The 16512-nt window shown below is 35.6% G+C and overlaps 1 protein-coding gene across 1 annotated transcript in view; it reads left to right on the plus strand.

Annotated features, from left to right (window-relative positions):
* SNX27 (sorting nexin 27) overlaps positions 1 to 16512 on the plus strand; it is an 82897-nt gene that overhangs the window by 53949 nt on the left and 12436 nt on the right. Inside the window, exons 4-8 of the mRNA XM_065877603.1 lie at positions 896 to 960; positions 2763 to 2867; positions 5805 to 5883; positions 8133 to 8296; positions 15821 to 15910. Of these exons, the coding sequence (XP_065733675.1) occupies positions 896 to 960; positions 2763 to 2867; positions 5805 to 5883; positions 8133 to 8296; positions 15821 to 15910 (503 nt within the window). The remainder of the gene's footprint in view (positions 1 to 895; positions 961 to 2762; positions 2868 to 5804; positions 5884 to 8132; positions 8297 to 15820; positions 15911 to 16512) is intronic.

Raw genomic sequence — 16512 nt, forward strand, 5'->3', positions numbered from 1 at the left:
ATTTAACAGAATAATGGTCTTATGTGGTATTTAATAATTCTTTGTCCTTGTAGAAGAACTAATTGACCTAGTTGAATTTTTTTTAAACTTTGGTAGAGAGCTTTATCCCTGAAGAAAAACCATTTCCCCCATAGAAGGTAGTTAAACTTCATCTATTTTTAGCTTTTCTCTAACATGGAATGGCCTCCTAACAAGCCTTTGGGAAATGAGAAAGAGTACAATTTTTTTTTAATAAAATGAAGTAAAATCAGCAGTGTAATTTATTATCCTCAGGAGAATGTTAGGAAATTAACTCTCTTAGATTTAGATGATTACCTACCTACCTGCCTGTTTTCTTTTGCTTCCTTCTCCCTTTCTCTCTCTCTCTCTTTTTTAGTTGTAGTTGTTTTGAAGTTAAAGTTAGTGAGGTGAGAAGATGAGAAGATGTGCTCAGCTTAACTCTTGATTACCTACCCATTTTTTTCCAAAGTGGCTTTAAATGCTTATGATTCTCTTACTGGCCTGCTCCTAGGCCAAATAGATATTTTTCTTTGTATTTTAATTTTGTGTTTATTCCTAATTGACCTTACCCTTGCTCTATTGTCTAGCTTATTAATAGTTAACACAAGACAGCAAAGTTAGATTTACTGAACTTTTATTTCTCTTTTACAGGTAACTTCCTTTGTCTATGTTTAATATTTTTAATAAGCTACATCTTTGTACGTCCTGTTATTCCTGTGTTCTGGTTCATATTTATATAAATGTTTGTTGTGCCGTAAAATATCATGTGTCAGGGATGGCATACTACCTCAGCACTGCCTGCTAATGATGATTTATACTTAAACCTTGATATGTTCTTGACTTTATATTCTTGATTTTAGGGCCTCATGCCAGATTCTGTCTTTGTTTTCTATAGTGTGCTCAATACGAGTCATTGGTGAGAGTGACATCATGCAGGAATTCCTATCAGAATCAGATGAGGTAGGTGAATACCCACTATAGTGACTATTTACCTCTTGGCTCCTTGTGGGGGAAAATAAATTAAAGATATCGATGATGGATTGAATTGCCATAAATTCTCTAAATGACTGTTTTTTCAACTTCCTTTTGTTATGTGTCCTGCTTATCCTTCAAGACCTAGTGCTAGGTCCACCTTCTCTTTGAAGCCTCCCCTGATATTCAAGGGATACACATTGATTTTTCATTCCACCAAGAACTTCTGCAGTCAGTACACATAATTATCACCTTGTTGCTCTCTCAGTCTCTAATTTTTTTTTTTTTTTTGCGGTACGCGGGCCTCTCACTGTTGTGGCCTCTCCCGTTGCGGAGCACAGGCTCCGGATGTGCAGGCTCAGTGGCCGTGTCTCACGGGCCTAGCCGCTCCGCGGCATGTGGGATCTTCCCGGACCGAGGCACGAACCCATGTCCCCTGCATCGGCAGGCTGACTCTCAACCACTGCGCCACCAGGGAAGCCCTCTAATTTTTTATACATATAGTCAGATGATCCCTTTATAATTTTACTTTACTAGATCATGAGCTACCTGTAGGTAAGAGCTAAATCTTTTTTTTTCAGCTTTTTGAATATAATTGTCAAATATGAATTGTATATATTAAGGTGTACAATTTGATGTTTTGATATCTGTATACATTGTGAAATGATCACCATAATCAAGTTAACTAACCTATCCATCATCTCATTACCATTTCCTCCTCCCTTTTCTCTTCTTTCCTTCCTTCCTTTCTTCACTTCAGATCTACCCCCTTAGCAAATTTCAAATATAGAATATAGTATTGTTAACTATGATCACCACGCTGTACATTAGATCTTTAGAACAAGAGCTAAATCTTGAACATCTTTATATTCCCAGTGCCTTACCACAATGTCAGGCATTTTGTAGGTGCTTAATAAATATTAATTAAATAGAAGAATGACTATGTAATGCTGCTGTATTAAATAGTGTGTCATCCACTAATTATTTTATATGTATATGTTTTATTTCCCCAGCTAGATTATAAGTTTCTTGCAGACAAGGGCTTTTATAACAAAGTAATGCTTAGGATGGTTTTAGGCAATGAATAGTAGTTTTTTTAAAGTGGTAAATGAAGATGGACTTGTTTCTAAATAGTTGTTTCTTTGTAATAAAAATTACAAGGTCACAAATTTGTTAGAGAATGTGTTAATTTTCAAAAGCAGTAAGAGAGAAAGACTTCTTTTGAATTAAGGAGGATAAGAATTGTTTACTCTTTGCTAGAAGAAAATTGGACATCAGACTAACTCAGATTCCTGAGTTTCATCAATTTTTCCTTTCAAAGGTGTCATGATTATTTCAGGGTTCAGAAAGGAACTTAGGATACCTCTTGAGCCAATCTAGCATGCCTAACCATTTAAAACCAGAGAATATTTGTTGAAACCACTGCTTTTGGTTGTTTTCTTTTCTCATTTGTGAGTTCTGAATGTTTGAAAGTAAGCTAAAAATCTTATCTGTGTTTGACCTAGACTGATTCACACAAGTTATCTGTTTTGAGATATGAACACGTTGGGTTCAACATATTTCTTTCCTCCCTGTTCATCTTAAAGGTTAACTTCTGCTGCAGCCTAAAGTCAGCTTTATGACTTGAAATGTATTGACTTATGTCTTTTTTCCCCTTTTCATTGGAACTCCTTTTCTTTCTATCACAAATTTAGGTTGTTTAGCTAGCATGTTGCAAGGAGAATGAGGATATACTGGGTCATAAATTCTTTTTTTTTTTTTAATTAATTCTTTTTCTGCCTTTTCCCCAGAACTACAATGGTGTGTCTGACGTAGAGCTGAGAGTAGCATTACCAGATGGAACAACAGTTACAGTCAGGGTTAAAAAGAACAGTACTACAGACCAAGTATATCAGGTAAATTAAACTTGAACAAGTAGGCTTGACATTGGTTGGTTTAAAACTAAGAAAGATAGATTAAATGAGTTAATACATATAAGGAGCTTGGAGTATCTGGCATGTAATAAATTTATTAAATGTTAGCTGCTGCTGTTGATGTTATGATTATTAACGTGGAAGTACTTTGTCCTCCTTGAAAGAAAGATACAATAAATATCCCCAGGTTGTAATGGTTGTGATTAGCACCCCCTCTTTTTAATTGTAAAAGACTTTCTAATGTATGTGAAAATAGAATAGTACAGTGAAACTCCATGTACTCATCATCACTCATATTTAATAATCCTCAAGATTTTGCCACATTTGTGTTATATATCCTTTTTTCCTTTTCCTTTGTTTAATTATTTTAAAGCAAATTCCATGTTTTTCGACCTGTGTATATTTCAGTATACATCTCTAAAAAATATGGATGTTCCTCTTACATAATCACAAAGCCATTATCAAACCTCAAAAATTAACTACTTCCATGGTATTAACTAATAATAAATCCATAGTCAAGTTTTCCCAATTGTCTAAAAATGATTTTTAACAGTTGGTTTGTTATAATTTGGATCTAAACAAGGTCCTTATGTCCTTAAAAAACATTTGGTTTTTATGTTTGTTTTAATATAGAGCAGTCTTCCTTCCCTTCCCTTCCCCAACTTTTTTCCCTTATGTTATTGTTTTATTGCAGAAATTGGGTCTGTGTCCTGTGGAATGTCCCACATTCTGAATTTATTTGTTTGCTTCTTTTGTCTATTTGTGTCATTTAATATGTCTTTCTGTCTACTTATATTTTCTATAAATGGAATTTTTCTCTAGAGGCTTGATTAGATTCAGGTTCAGCTTTTTGATGAGAATACTTCATAATTGGTGCTATATACTTCATATTGCTTCTCAACCGGAGGAACACAATATCTGGTTATCCACTTTTAGTGATTAATCAGTAGGTTTACATGGTAATAACCTGATGTCTCCATTGTTAAGTTCTTCACTGATCTTTTATCCAATAAGTGTATCACTGATGATTACTGTCCTAACCAGTGATTTCATTAAGGGTTGCAAAATGCTGATTTTCCAATTTTCTCATTTCTTCACATTTATTAACTAGAATTCTTCTGTAAAGAACTTTCCCTTATCAACTGAGGCTATTTAGTATCCTGAAATACAGTTTATAGGAAAAGGGGGATAAATATTTAATTCTTCCCTTTTATTGCCAGTTTTTGGCATAAAGGATCAATGCCCTAGCTGATTCCAGTGATGTCCAATGAGATAATTATTTTTTTAGTATCATGTGGCATTTTAGATACTCAGTATGATTTAATCAAGAACATATATTCTTTTTGGTGCTCACATTGTTCTGTCTTTGGTCAGTGGAATCTCCTTCACGTCTGCTCCTGTATTTTTGTGGTGCAACCCATTTGTTTATGATAGCATCCTTGCTTTTTGGTAGAACAAGATGCTCTGGGCTCATCTTTGTATATTTCCTACACTAGATCTTGAATCAGTCATTTCCCCAAGGAGTCTTTCCTTTCAGTGAGGAATGATATTTAAAGATCATGATCCGGGTGCTGGGTATAATTGTTTCTTTTAGGCCTTTTCATTGGTCTTTAATCCTGATTTGATCAAGATTTTCAGGGAGACTAGTGGGTTTCTGGATATTAGTACTTATTTCTCCTTTGTGGCAAACAAAAACTTTACCCCCCAAATATTTACTGTATACCATGGCAAAGGATACGTACAGGATCTGAGGTATTTCAGAAATTATAAAATGGTGGATTGATTGCAAGGAAAACATTAATTTTATATAGCTTATTGATGTTTTGTTTCATTTTCAGTCCTTCTCTAGCAAGGCCTAACTTTTTCTTTCACTTCTCTCCTCACCCTGTTACTGAGACTTCTAGCTATAAGCCATTTTCCAAACCTTGAGAAGATTTCAGTTTCTATCTAGTGCAGTATAGAATGGTAACTTAGAACACTTACAGTCTCCAGTTTCTGCCTCACATCAGGGATGAACCTAGGTCTGATATGTGAGTAGATACAGGAAGAAGGATATCATATTTGGTTTACTGAGACACTAATACTCAATAATTTTCTCTTGTTTAATTAACACCTTATTTATACATTTTGGGATTGATCTTGAAAAGGAATTTTGGTACTACTAGTTTGTGTTTTTTGCTTTGTGTTTTGTTGTTATTTGTATGTAATTTCAGTTTTCCTTTATTTGCATATGGAGTCTTTCAATTTCTTTTTATTTATCACGTTGGGACCTTAGTTCCTAGAGAGAAGGACTGATATTTGTTTAAAATGTCTCTGTTGTCCCAACATTTTGCTATTTTCACATGGATAAGGATGATGATAATTCTTAGGATATAGAGGTTCCCAGCATGAGACGTGGATCATCTAAAAAGTAAACAAGAATAATTTGTGAAGTATGAGCAAAATTGATAAACAATGTTTTAAGCTCAAGAACCAAAGATATAGATCTTGTATGTTAACAGCCTGTATATTAAATGTAGGCTGAATGTGTGAGACTAGATATTTAAGAATTTATTTTCTTTTTAAAATCTGTCCTTATGTGAGTGCTAGTCTAAAAGATCCTCATGATATGAAGTCCTATTTCAGAGAGCAAAGCTGATATTTAAGGAGAGACTGTTATCAGCTTTAATTGGAGGGGAGAAACTCATATTTAGAGATCATAGCTGTTTGGATCAAATAAAGGTATTTTTCTCTTTTATTTCATGCATATGTATTCATACATACAAAAAAGAGTAGCTGTGGACCATGAATTTAGTTTATATGAAACCAAGATGGCAAAACCCTTCTCTTCTCCCCGCTCCTCATGCATATACCTGTCTTTTCCCACAGCACTGTCTGATTTTGTTTTCCTGAAACTAATCTATCCTGTTTACACTTTAGGCTATTGCAGCAAAGGTTGGCATGGACAGTACGACAGTGAATTACTTTGCCTTATTTGAAGTGATCAATCATTCCTTTGGTAAGTGCCAGTAACTAATATTAAGTTTTGTTTGAGGATATTTTATCCTAATACTAAGAAACTGAAGCTCCCAAAAGCTGTCAAATTGAAACTGTTTGCCTAGAGAAGATCTTGAAGACAAGGGGCAATCCCACTAATTGGGACTGTTTCTAACAAGCAGACAGGACAAATCCCATTAAGCATAATCCCACTAAGGCTAGATACCTGATCACCCCTTTTTCCTCTGTTAGCAGTATCAGTTACTTACACCCAGCACTGAATCAGATACTTTCATGAGATTTTTAAAAATCAGAGTTCAAAATTAATATATTCCAATGTAACAGCCTTAAAAAGAGGGGATTTTCTACTTAGCCACAGCTTGTTTTAGCGTACTTTATGGTTTTTGTAGATTTTTAAGAATAGCTTTTTGTTTTCAGGAGTTAGAAAGAAATATGTTGATTAAAAGCCTTTGCTTTTTAAAAAAAATTAATTAGTTTTTTTATTTTTGGCTGTGTTGGGTCTTCGTTGCTCCGTGCGGGCTTTCTCTAGTTGCGGCGAGTGGGGGCTGCTCTTCGTTGCAATGCGTGGGCTTCTCATTGCGGTGGCTTCTCGTTGTGGAGCACGAGCTCTAGGCGGGCGGGCTTCAGTAGTTGTGACACGCGGGCTCAGTACTTGTGGCTCTTGGGCTCTAGAGTGCACGCTCAGTAGTTGTGGTGCGCGGGCTCAGTTACTCCGTGGCCTGTGGGATCTTCCTGGGCCAGGGCTCGAACCCATGTCCCCTGCATTGGCAGGTGGATTCTTAACCACCGCTCCACGAGAGAAGTCCTGCAAACCACTTTTGACACGTTTGATCAGTCACAGCACCTTCTCCATACATTGCACAAATCTTTTTTTGCGTTTCAGTTGCGCTTTTACCTTTCTTGAAATAATAAAGCATAATATGCCGAAAATGTTGCTTTTTTCTTCTATCTTCAATATTAAAATGGCTATACAAAAATTCCCCAATTTTGATGAGTTTTTTTAAATGCATGCTGATATGATAGCTGTCACAATACAATCTGTTTCGAATGAAGTTAAAGACAACTAAGCGCTACTGGGGCCATTTTATGGAAAAGACCGAACGAACTTTTTGGCCAACCCGGTGTTTAAGTTTGTGTAAACAGATATCCTCTTCCTAGGAAGTTTTATTGCACTGTGACAGAGATTTTCTCTTATATATTCTTTTATAAAAGCTAGGGATGGTTGCACTGAGACCACAAAGGGGAGGAAGTTGGAAGCCTTGCTTTAAATGACAGATTTCCTACGGTTTATGGGTCTTTTCCACATCATATATGTACAGGGCTAAGGCCAGAAACAACAGATAATATTGACTGATCAGAACTTCCTCATCCCGGAAAGGGAGAGAGTTTGGTAGATTTGAGTCGCCTTGCCATCCCAGGTCAAGGTAGAACAACTTTGATTCCCCCTAAAGCAGCTATCTCCCAATTGTTTATTGTCTTCCCAAATCTCTACAGTCTTAATTAGGCAGATATAAATATTACAAAGGATTGCTAAGGATCCAGGAGACTTGGATTCTAATGTTACCTTCTTCTCTAAGCTTTAGTTAACAAATAAAATGGGAAATATTAAATCTGTCTTTTGCTCTGTTATAAAGCCAAGTAAACATCAAGAGAAGAAAACTCCGCCTTTTTAAAGAAAAACAATATAGAAATTAAAAGTGGTAGTGTTTTATACCTCTTGAGCATTGTTAGGAAGAGGAAGTAAGGCTCCCCAGAAGTCACTTTTCTTTGGTAAATGTCTTAGACTTGTGGGGGGTTGTGGAGAGCCTTTCAGCTCTTAACAATAAAAGCTGTTCATTGAGAACTGCCACATGAGAGACTCTGAATGCACCATAACTGGGTAAGAGGGGGAGGCTTGCTTTAAAGATGTTCAGTGGACATTGCTGTAACTTAACTCAGTTATGGATCAGATTTTTTAACTGACTTTGGAGTAGGTGATGTCTGCAAAGTCAGCATGTTAACTAAAAGGCATGTCATTCAGGTGAAAGATTTCAGTTAGCTTGAGGCTCAGTTGGCCAGTCATATTAGAAGGCGTAGATTTGGCTAGGCAAATTGATATTTTGTGGTCCCAAGGCAGAGCTCCTGGATGGAACTAAGCTGATGTGCTGGTTAATGATAACCTCCATTCTTGTCTGCTTTACACAGTTCATACTAGGGAGATGCCTTGTATATCTTCTCACTCTAGCTTTCTTTGCTTTGTCTTCTCTTTAGTACGTAAGCTGGCACCTAATGAATTTCCTCATAAACTCTACGTCCAGAATTACACATCAGCTGTGCCAGGCACCTGCCTAACCATTCGAAAGTGGCTTTTTACGACAGAAGAAGAAATCCTCTTAAATGACAATGACCTTGCTGTTACCTACTTCTTTCATCAGGTGGGTGAACTGATCTCCCTGGAAAGGCCTGATTTCTTTTTCTGTTTGTATGTAGTGGTCATTTGCCAATACAGTGTGAATCCTTGAGTAAGCTGTTTTGTCTCCTGGATCTTAGTTAAATTTGTAAAATGTTCTGTCCCATTTTGACAAAAGATAAGTTTAAGAAGGTGAGGGGACTTCCCTGGTGGTGCACTGGTTAAGAATCCGCCTGCCAGTGCAGGGGACACGGGTCCGAGCCCTGGTCCAGGAAGATCCCACGTGCTGCAGAGCAGCTAAGCCAGTGCACCACAACTACTGAGCCTGTGCTCTAGAGCCCACAAGCCACAACTACTGAGCCTGTGTGCCACAACTACTGAAGCCCACACGCCTAGAGCCTGTGCTCCGCAACAAGAGAAGCCATCGTGTTGAGAAGCCCTCACACTGCATTGAAGAGTAGCGCCCACTCACTGCAACTAAAGAAAGCCCGTGCACAGCAATGAAGAACCAACGCAGCCAAAAATAAATAAATAAAGCCATTTAAAAAAAAAAAAGTTTAATAAGGGGATATCCTGGAGTTCAAAATGTATTTATTATTATTTTTTAAAACAATAACAAATGAACATTATGGGGCTATGTTCTTTTTCAAAAAATTTTTCATCACAATTATACATACGTAGAGCTTAAAGTATCAAATAGTTCTACACAGGTTATTATGAAAAATATTAGTTATTCCCACTTCTTTTCCTCTCATAGGCAACCACTTTCATCTCTTTTAGCTTGTTTTTTGTTTTATTTCATCTTTTTAAAAAATTTTATTGAAGTATAGTTTATTCATAACGTTGTGTTAATTTCTGGTGTACAGCAGAGTGATTCAGTTATACATATATATTCTTTTTCATAGTCTTTTCCACTACAGTTTATTACAAGATATTGAATATAGTTCCCTGTGCTATATAGTAGGTCCTTGTTGGTTATCTATTTTATATATAGTAGTGTGTACCTGCTAATCCTAAACTCTTAGTTTATCCCTCCCCCAGCCTGTTTCCCCTTTGGTAACCATGAAGTTTGTTTTTTATGTCTGTGAGTCTGTTTCTGTTTTGTAAAGAAGTTCATTTGTGTCATATTTTAGATCCCACATATAAATGATATCATATGATATTTGTCTTTCTCTGTCTGACTTCTTTAGTATGATAATCTCTAGCTCCATCCATGTTGCTGCAAGTGGCATTGTTTCATTCTTTTTTATGGTTGAGTAATATTCCATTGTGTGTGTGTGTGTGTGTGTGTACACACACACACACCACATCTTCTTTATCCATTCATCTGTCCACGGACATTTAGGTTGCTTCCATGACTTGGCTATTGTAAATAGTGCTGCTAAGAATATTGGGGCACGTGTATCTTTTCAAATTAGAGTTTTCTTCAGATGTATGCCCGAGAGTGGGATTGCTGGGTATTATGGTAATTCTATTTTTAGTTTTCTGAGGAACCTCCATACTGTTTTCCATAGTAGCTACCCCAACTTACATTCCCACAAACAGGTATAGGAGGGTTCCCTTTTCTCCACACCCTCTCCAGCATTTGTTATTTGTAGATTTTTTTAATGATGGCCATTCTGATTGGTGTTAAGTGGTATCTTATTGTAGTTTTGATTTGTATTTCTCTAATAATTAGCCATGTTGAGCATCTTTCCATGTGCCTATTGGCCATCTGTATGTCTTCTTGGGGGAAATGGCTGTTTAGATCTTCTGCCCATTTTTTGATTGGGTTGTTTATTTTTTTGTTATTGAGTTGTATGAGCTGCTTGTATATTTTGGAAATTAAGCCCTTGTCAGTAGCATGGTTTGCAGATATTTTCTCCCAGTATGTAGGTTGTCTTTTTGTTTTGTTTATGGCTTCCTTTGCTGTGCAAAAGCTTAAAAGTTTGATTAGCTCCCATTTGTTTATTTTTGCTTTTATTTCTATTGCCTTGGGGAGACTGACCTAAGAACACATTGCTACAATTTATGTCTGAGAATGTTTTGACTATGTTCTCTTCTAGGAGTTTTATGGTGTCATGTCTTATATTTAAGTCTTTAAGCCATTTTGAGTTTATTTTTGTGCATGGCGTAAGGGAGTGTTCTAACTTCATTGATTTGCACATGGCTGTCCAGCTATCCCAACACCACTTGCTAAAGAGACTGTCTTTTCTCCACTGTATATTCTTGCCTCCTTTTCAAAGATTAAGTGACCATAGGTGTGTGGGTTTATTTCTAGGCTCTCTATTCTGTTCCATTGATCCATATATCTGTTTTTGTGCCAGTACCACACTGTTTTGATTACTGTAGCTTTGTAGTATTGTCCAAAGTCTAGGAAGATTATGCCTCCAGCTTTGTCATTTTTCCTTTTGGATTTCTTTGGCAATTCTGGGTCTTTTATGGTTCCATATAAATTTTAGGATTATTTATTCTAGTTCCGTGAAAAATGTCATGGGTAATTTGATAAGGATCACATTAAATCTGTGGATAGCTTTGGGTAGTATGGCCTTTTAAACAATATTAATTCTTCCAATCCAAGAATATGGGATATCTATTTCATTTTATATTTACTTCCATACCTCTATTATAATTTGATTATATTACTCCTACTTGATGTTTCCTATTCAAGCGATATTGCTTAATTACCTGCTATTGAAGATGGGACTTTAGCTCCATTTCCTCCCCCACTCCACTACATATTCGTACGTTTTCATCTGTCCTATCTTCTTACTATAGTCAAATTACAATATGTTAGATTAATATTCAGTGTTTATACTGCTATGACTGTAAATAATGAATTTAACAGAGCCATATAGAGAATACTATCCTTACTTCTTACTTTCTTTTAAACATTTTGTTTTAAAATTATTTTGAAAATAATTAACCCATTTCATAACACTTTATAAAGTATCCCATTACAATTCTAATTGGGTTTTTGTTAAATTTATAGTTTAACTGAAGAAGAGTCACCATTTTTATTAAATGTGGTATTCCCAACTAAATGTGTGATGTTTCTGTTTTATTCATCTCATCTTTTGTTTCCCCAAATAAAGTTTCTGTTTTATTCATCTCATCTTGTTTCCCCAAATAAAGTTCTGTCATTTTATGTTTCACATATGCCCCTTTAAATTATTCCCAAGTATTTTATATTTTTATTACAATTATGAATGGGATATTTTTTCTTTGTATTGTTGGAACGGAGTAATTATTTACCAGGAGTCAGAATATCTGGTTCAAGTACAAGCTCTCCATTGGGTAAATCCTTAATATAGCTTTGCTGAGATCTGTTTTATGATCTATTAAAGGGTAATAGTAGTACCTCACATTTTTTTAATCAGTATCAAAATTTAAACAAAGCAGAGCTTGTGAAATTACTTTTTGAATTATAAAACTGTAAAGCAAAAATAAAATATTTAGGTGTATAGAAAGAAAAGCTGTTATTTTTGTAGCAGTATCTCATATGCAACAACTTTTCTGAACTCTTCCGTTTCTTCAAACAATTTTTTAAACAGCTTTATTGAGATATAATTGACATACAATAAACTGAACATATTTAAAATTTATAATTTAATACGTTTTTTTTTTACCCCCTTAACCATTTTAAAATGTACAGTTCAGTAGTGTTAAATATATTCACATTATTGTCAGTGGAATCTCAGAAATTTTTCATCTTGCAAAACTAAAACTCTACCCATTAAACAACTCATTTCTCCCTCCTCTACCTCTGGCAACTACCATTCTACACTCTGAATTTGACTACTTTAGGTATCTCATGTAAGTAGAATCATACGTTATTTTTCTTTTTGTGACTTGCTTATTTCATTTAGCATAATGTCCTTAAGGCTTTTTCATGTTGTAGCATATGACAGGATTTCCTTCCTTATTAAGGCTGAATAATTATATTCCATTGTACATGTATATCACATTTTGTTTATTCATCTGTGGATGGACATTTAGGTTGCTTCCACCTCTTGGCTGTTATGAATAATGCTGTCATGAACATGGTTATGTAAATATCTCTTCAAACTTCTGCTTTTAATATACCCAGAATTGGGATTGCTGGATCATATGGTAATTCTATTTTTAATTTTTTGAGGAAATCGCCACACTGTTTTCCATAGCAGCTGTACCATTTTACATTCCCAGCAGTGCACAACAGCTCAAATGATTTTTTTGATTGACTAGGTAAACAGTTGTGCCTTTTGGAAAATAATACTAAATTTTTTCCTTCACTTAATTTTAGTTATTTTTTTGTATCATATGTTGATGTTGGGAATATCTCATGCATCTTGTCAATTCTAAGATGCCATCAGTTGTAAGATGCACTAGTATTTTATGTACTGCCAAGAGAAAAAAGCTACCAATTAAACAACACACGTTGATTATAAGATGCATCCCAATTTTAGGAACAATAAAATGTGAAAAAATGTGCACCTTAGAATTGATGAAATACTGGATAATAATGATAGTAATGTGCCTTTTCCTTAAAAAATTGATAAGGTCAAAATCCATAGTAGGATATATTTAATTTCTGGCTAAGCCTGGCAGACTAAACATACTTTTAAACTACTTCTTCCTGAAAGCTCACTAAAGTAACATTAATGGATTTTAAGAGGCATAGACCTGCAAAGAGAAGAGGATGAGACACAGCAGATGAGAACAGTCAACAGTTTTTAGAAAATGAATGTTTGAATGAATCAACATGACTTTGGTTATCATGGAAGAATTGGTGAGAGGCATGTGGAAGGTTACAAACAAACAGGCAGTTAACCTAAGAGGAAAAAAAAATGTACAAGAGAGGAAGCCCTGGTACAGTACATGGTTTAGTTGTGAACAATGTTTACATGCTTACAATAATCAATATTCATTATTGATTTAATTAATTAAATTTTTTTTTGGCGGTACGCGAGCCTCTCACTGTTGTGACCTCTCCCATTGCTCCGGACGCGCAGGCTCAGCGGCCATGGCTCATGGGCCCAGCCGCTCCACGGCATGTGGGATCTTCCCAAACCGGGGCACGAACCCGTGTCCCCTGCATCGGCAGGCGGACTCTCAACCACTGTGCCACCAGGGAAGCCCTTGATTTAATTTTTATTGAGGTGTTGAAGGAAGAAGAAGTGAGAGTGTAGGAGTGGTATAAGAAAGCTAAAACTTATTTATTTATTTTATTATTATTATTTTTTTTGGCCGCACTGTGTGGCCTGTGGGATCCTAGTTCCCTGACTAGGAATCGAACCCATGCCATCTGCAGTGGAAGCATGGATTCTCAACCACTGGACCTCCAGGGAAGTCCCTAAAACTTATTATTTTTAACAGCAAGTCCACATTGTCTAAAATTGATAAGTTAGGAATTAGCAGCATAGGCATGACATTTAGAATTATGAAAGGAATATCACAAAAAACTGTTTACAGTGCTTTAAAGTATCTGTGTAATGAGGCTGTGGAATCAGGAGACTTATTTTTATTAGGCATCTCTTAGTAATACACATTTAAAAAAATTATGTCTGTCTTTTACCTTAATAAAAATTTTTAAGGGAAAAAGGAATCTAGTGTGGTAATATTTATGTTTTTCACTCAGGGCTAGTCAAGCATTATAATCTTGATTAGAAATGAGTGAGGAGAGAACATTTTTACTGCCCCATGTGAAAATAGGTCACTTAGAGCTGCTGGAGTAGATGTTCACTCTGGGTAGATGACCCACCTCTGCCCTGGGGAAACATTCATCAATATTTAAGTGCTATTACTAGTCAGACACAGTTCTAGGTATTGGGGAAACTGAATAGATAAACCAGTATTCATTTGTTTGTTTTCCCTCTTTACTTCTCTCCCAGCTTTTCAGTAACTGATTTAAATTTGACCTGGAGCAGCTGAGTCTTTTGGTGATAAACAACAGAATGTTCAGGTTCTTCAGGACACTGGTGGCAGTTCTTATTGAGCATCGCCTCTGTGAATATAATCCTCTCTGACTAAGTGAATCCTTGCTAGGACTGGGGAGACACTGCCATAATCTTTCCATTAGGCAGTCCCAGGCAGGATATTAATATCCTTGTGTGGTTCTTAGAGGAATTTAACAGCTAAATGATGCTAATATAAATGATAGTAATAGTAACTATTTATATATATTTATATATACTTCACAAAACTATTAACATCTTTTATCTCATTTTGTTGTCCACCTACAAGATGAATGTTATTCCTGTTTTACAGACTGAGAGGGTTTAAGTGACTTACTCAAGTGCATATTTGTAGGTGACAGCTAGAATTTGAACTAGTCTCTTAATTTCAGTCCTGAATTCATTCTGTTATGCAAATATTTTCCCTTAAAAGACTATGGGGAATGATTTCTGCCTTAAGGAAATCAGCAGTTTTCTGATAAAGATTCAAGTGGGCCCCTGCCTGGTGTCTGCGTAGAGTTGTCCTTTCAGTAACTCACTGAGGTTAGATCCTGAATGCCTTAGACAAATGGCTCTATTTGTTCTTTTTCTTTTTTTCCTCCCAAAGATTAGTTTTCCCTTCCATTAGATTTTTTAAGTTTTTCTTGGAGTGGAGGAGGAGTAGAGTAAGGTTGGAAAGGGGTTGTATGTTTCATATGGCTGAACCAGGAATAGTTTAGAATTAGCATATTAGAATATTATATCTGGGTACCTTCATGCCTGTATCAAGTCCTCTCTGAAAGTTTTTCGGTTCGTGGTCTCAGATTTATCACTTCCTCTCTTCCAGTTGTTACCACCCTAGATTAAGGTTTTGTTTCATTTCATGCTTAAAGTACCACAACATCGTTGATCTCCCTTGTTTCATTCTCTCCTTGGCTTAAATCATTTGGGCAGTCATATACAGATCAATCTTACTTAAAAAACAACAATAACAACAGTTTTTTTATTATTTATTTTAGCTCTCTACTCTCCTTAAGTCTAAATTCCTGTGCCTGCTCTTTAGGATCCTTCATACCCTATTAACCTACCCATTCAGAATTATTTTTCATTGTCCGCTAACATGTACCCTTTATTCAAATCAGGCAAGTCTGTCTCCTGAATGTATTTAAGGTCAAACCCATTCCTGTTTCCTGACTTTAGCTTGTAGTTTCTTCTATTCAACCTCTCCTTTGAGGTCCAACCGAGACTTCCTTGAAAACTATGGTTAGCAATAAGCTCTCCTGTTCTGGCTGCATGTATCACTTACTATTTATGTCACACATTTTTTGCTACTTCACTATTATCTTTAATACAGTATTGTATACTATCTTGCAGTGTTCTGTAATTCTTTCTCATGTATAAATTAACCAGAATTTAAATCTCTTAACAGGAGAAACCAGATCCCTCACGTGCCTAGAACAATCCTTGAACACATACCAGACACTCATTAAATACTACTTATTCCAGTAAATATACCCATGTGGCAGAGTTTACTGGTGATAACCAGATGGATAAGAGTTATTGTGAAAATGAATCTATGTCTCTTTATTTTTATCAAGAATGTATTTGATACTAATTTTTACATTTCTTTCTTCCCTGCCTTGTTTTGGTGACAGGCTGTTGATGATGTGAAAAAAGGTTACATCAAAGCAGAGGAAAAATCCTACCAATTACAGAAGCTGTATGAACAAAGGAAAATGGTCATGGTAGGTTTATGTCCCCATAATCTCTTTATAAAATGCCCCTTTTTATCTCTTTTTTAAATTTAATTTAATTTTATATTGGAGTATAGTTGATTTACAAAGTTGTGTTAGTTTCAGATATACAGCAAAGTGACTCAGTTATACATATATCCATTCTTTTTCAGATTCTTTTCCCATATAGGTTATTACAGAATATTGAGTAGAGTTCCCTGTGCTATACAGTACATCCTTGTTGATTATCTATTTATCCCTGTTTTACATATAGTAAAATATAGAGTGTATATGTTAGTGTGTATGTTAATCCCAAACCTCCTAATTTATCCCTCCCCCCCACCGTTCCCCTTTGGTAACCATAAGTTTGTTTTCGAAGTCTGTGAGTCAGTTTCTGTTTTGTATATACATTCATTTGTATTATTTTTTAGATTTCACATATGAGTGATATCATATGGTATTTGTCTTTCGCCTCCTGACTTCCTTCATTTAGTATGATAATCTCTAGGTCCATCCATGTTGCTGCAAATGGCATTATTTCATTCTTTTTTATGGCTGAGTAATATTCCATTGTATATATGTACCACATCTTCTTTATCCATTCCTCTGTTGAT

This window comes from Phocoena phocoena, chromosome 1 (assembly GCF_963924675.1).
Source record: "Phocoena phocoena chromosome 1, mPhoPho1.1, whole genome shotgun sequence".
NCBI classification, from domain to species: Eukaryota; Metazoa; Chordata; class Mammalia; order Artiodactyla; family Phocoenidae; genus Phocoena; species Phocoena phocoena.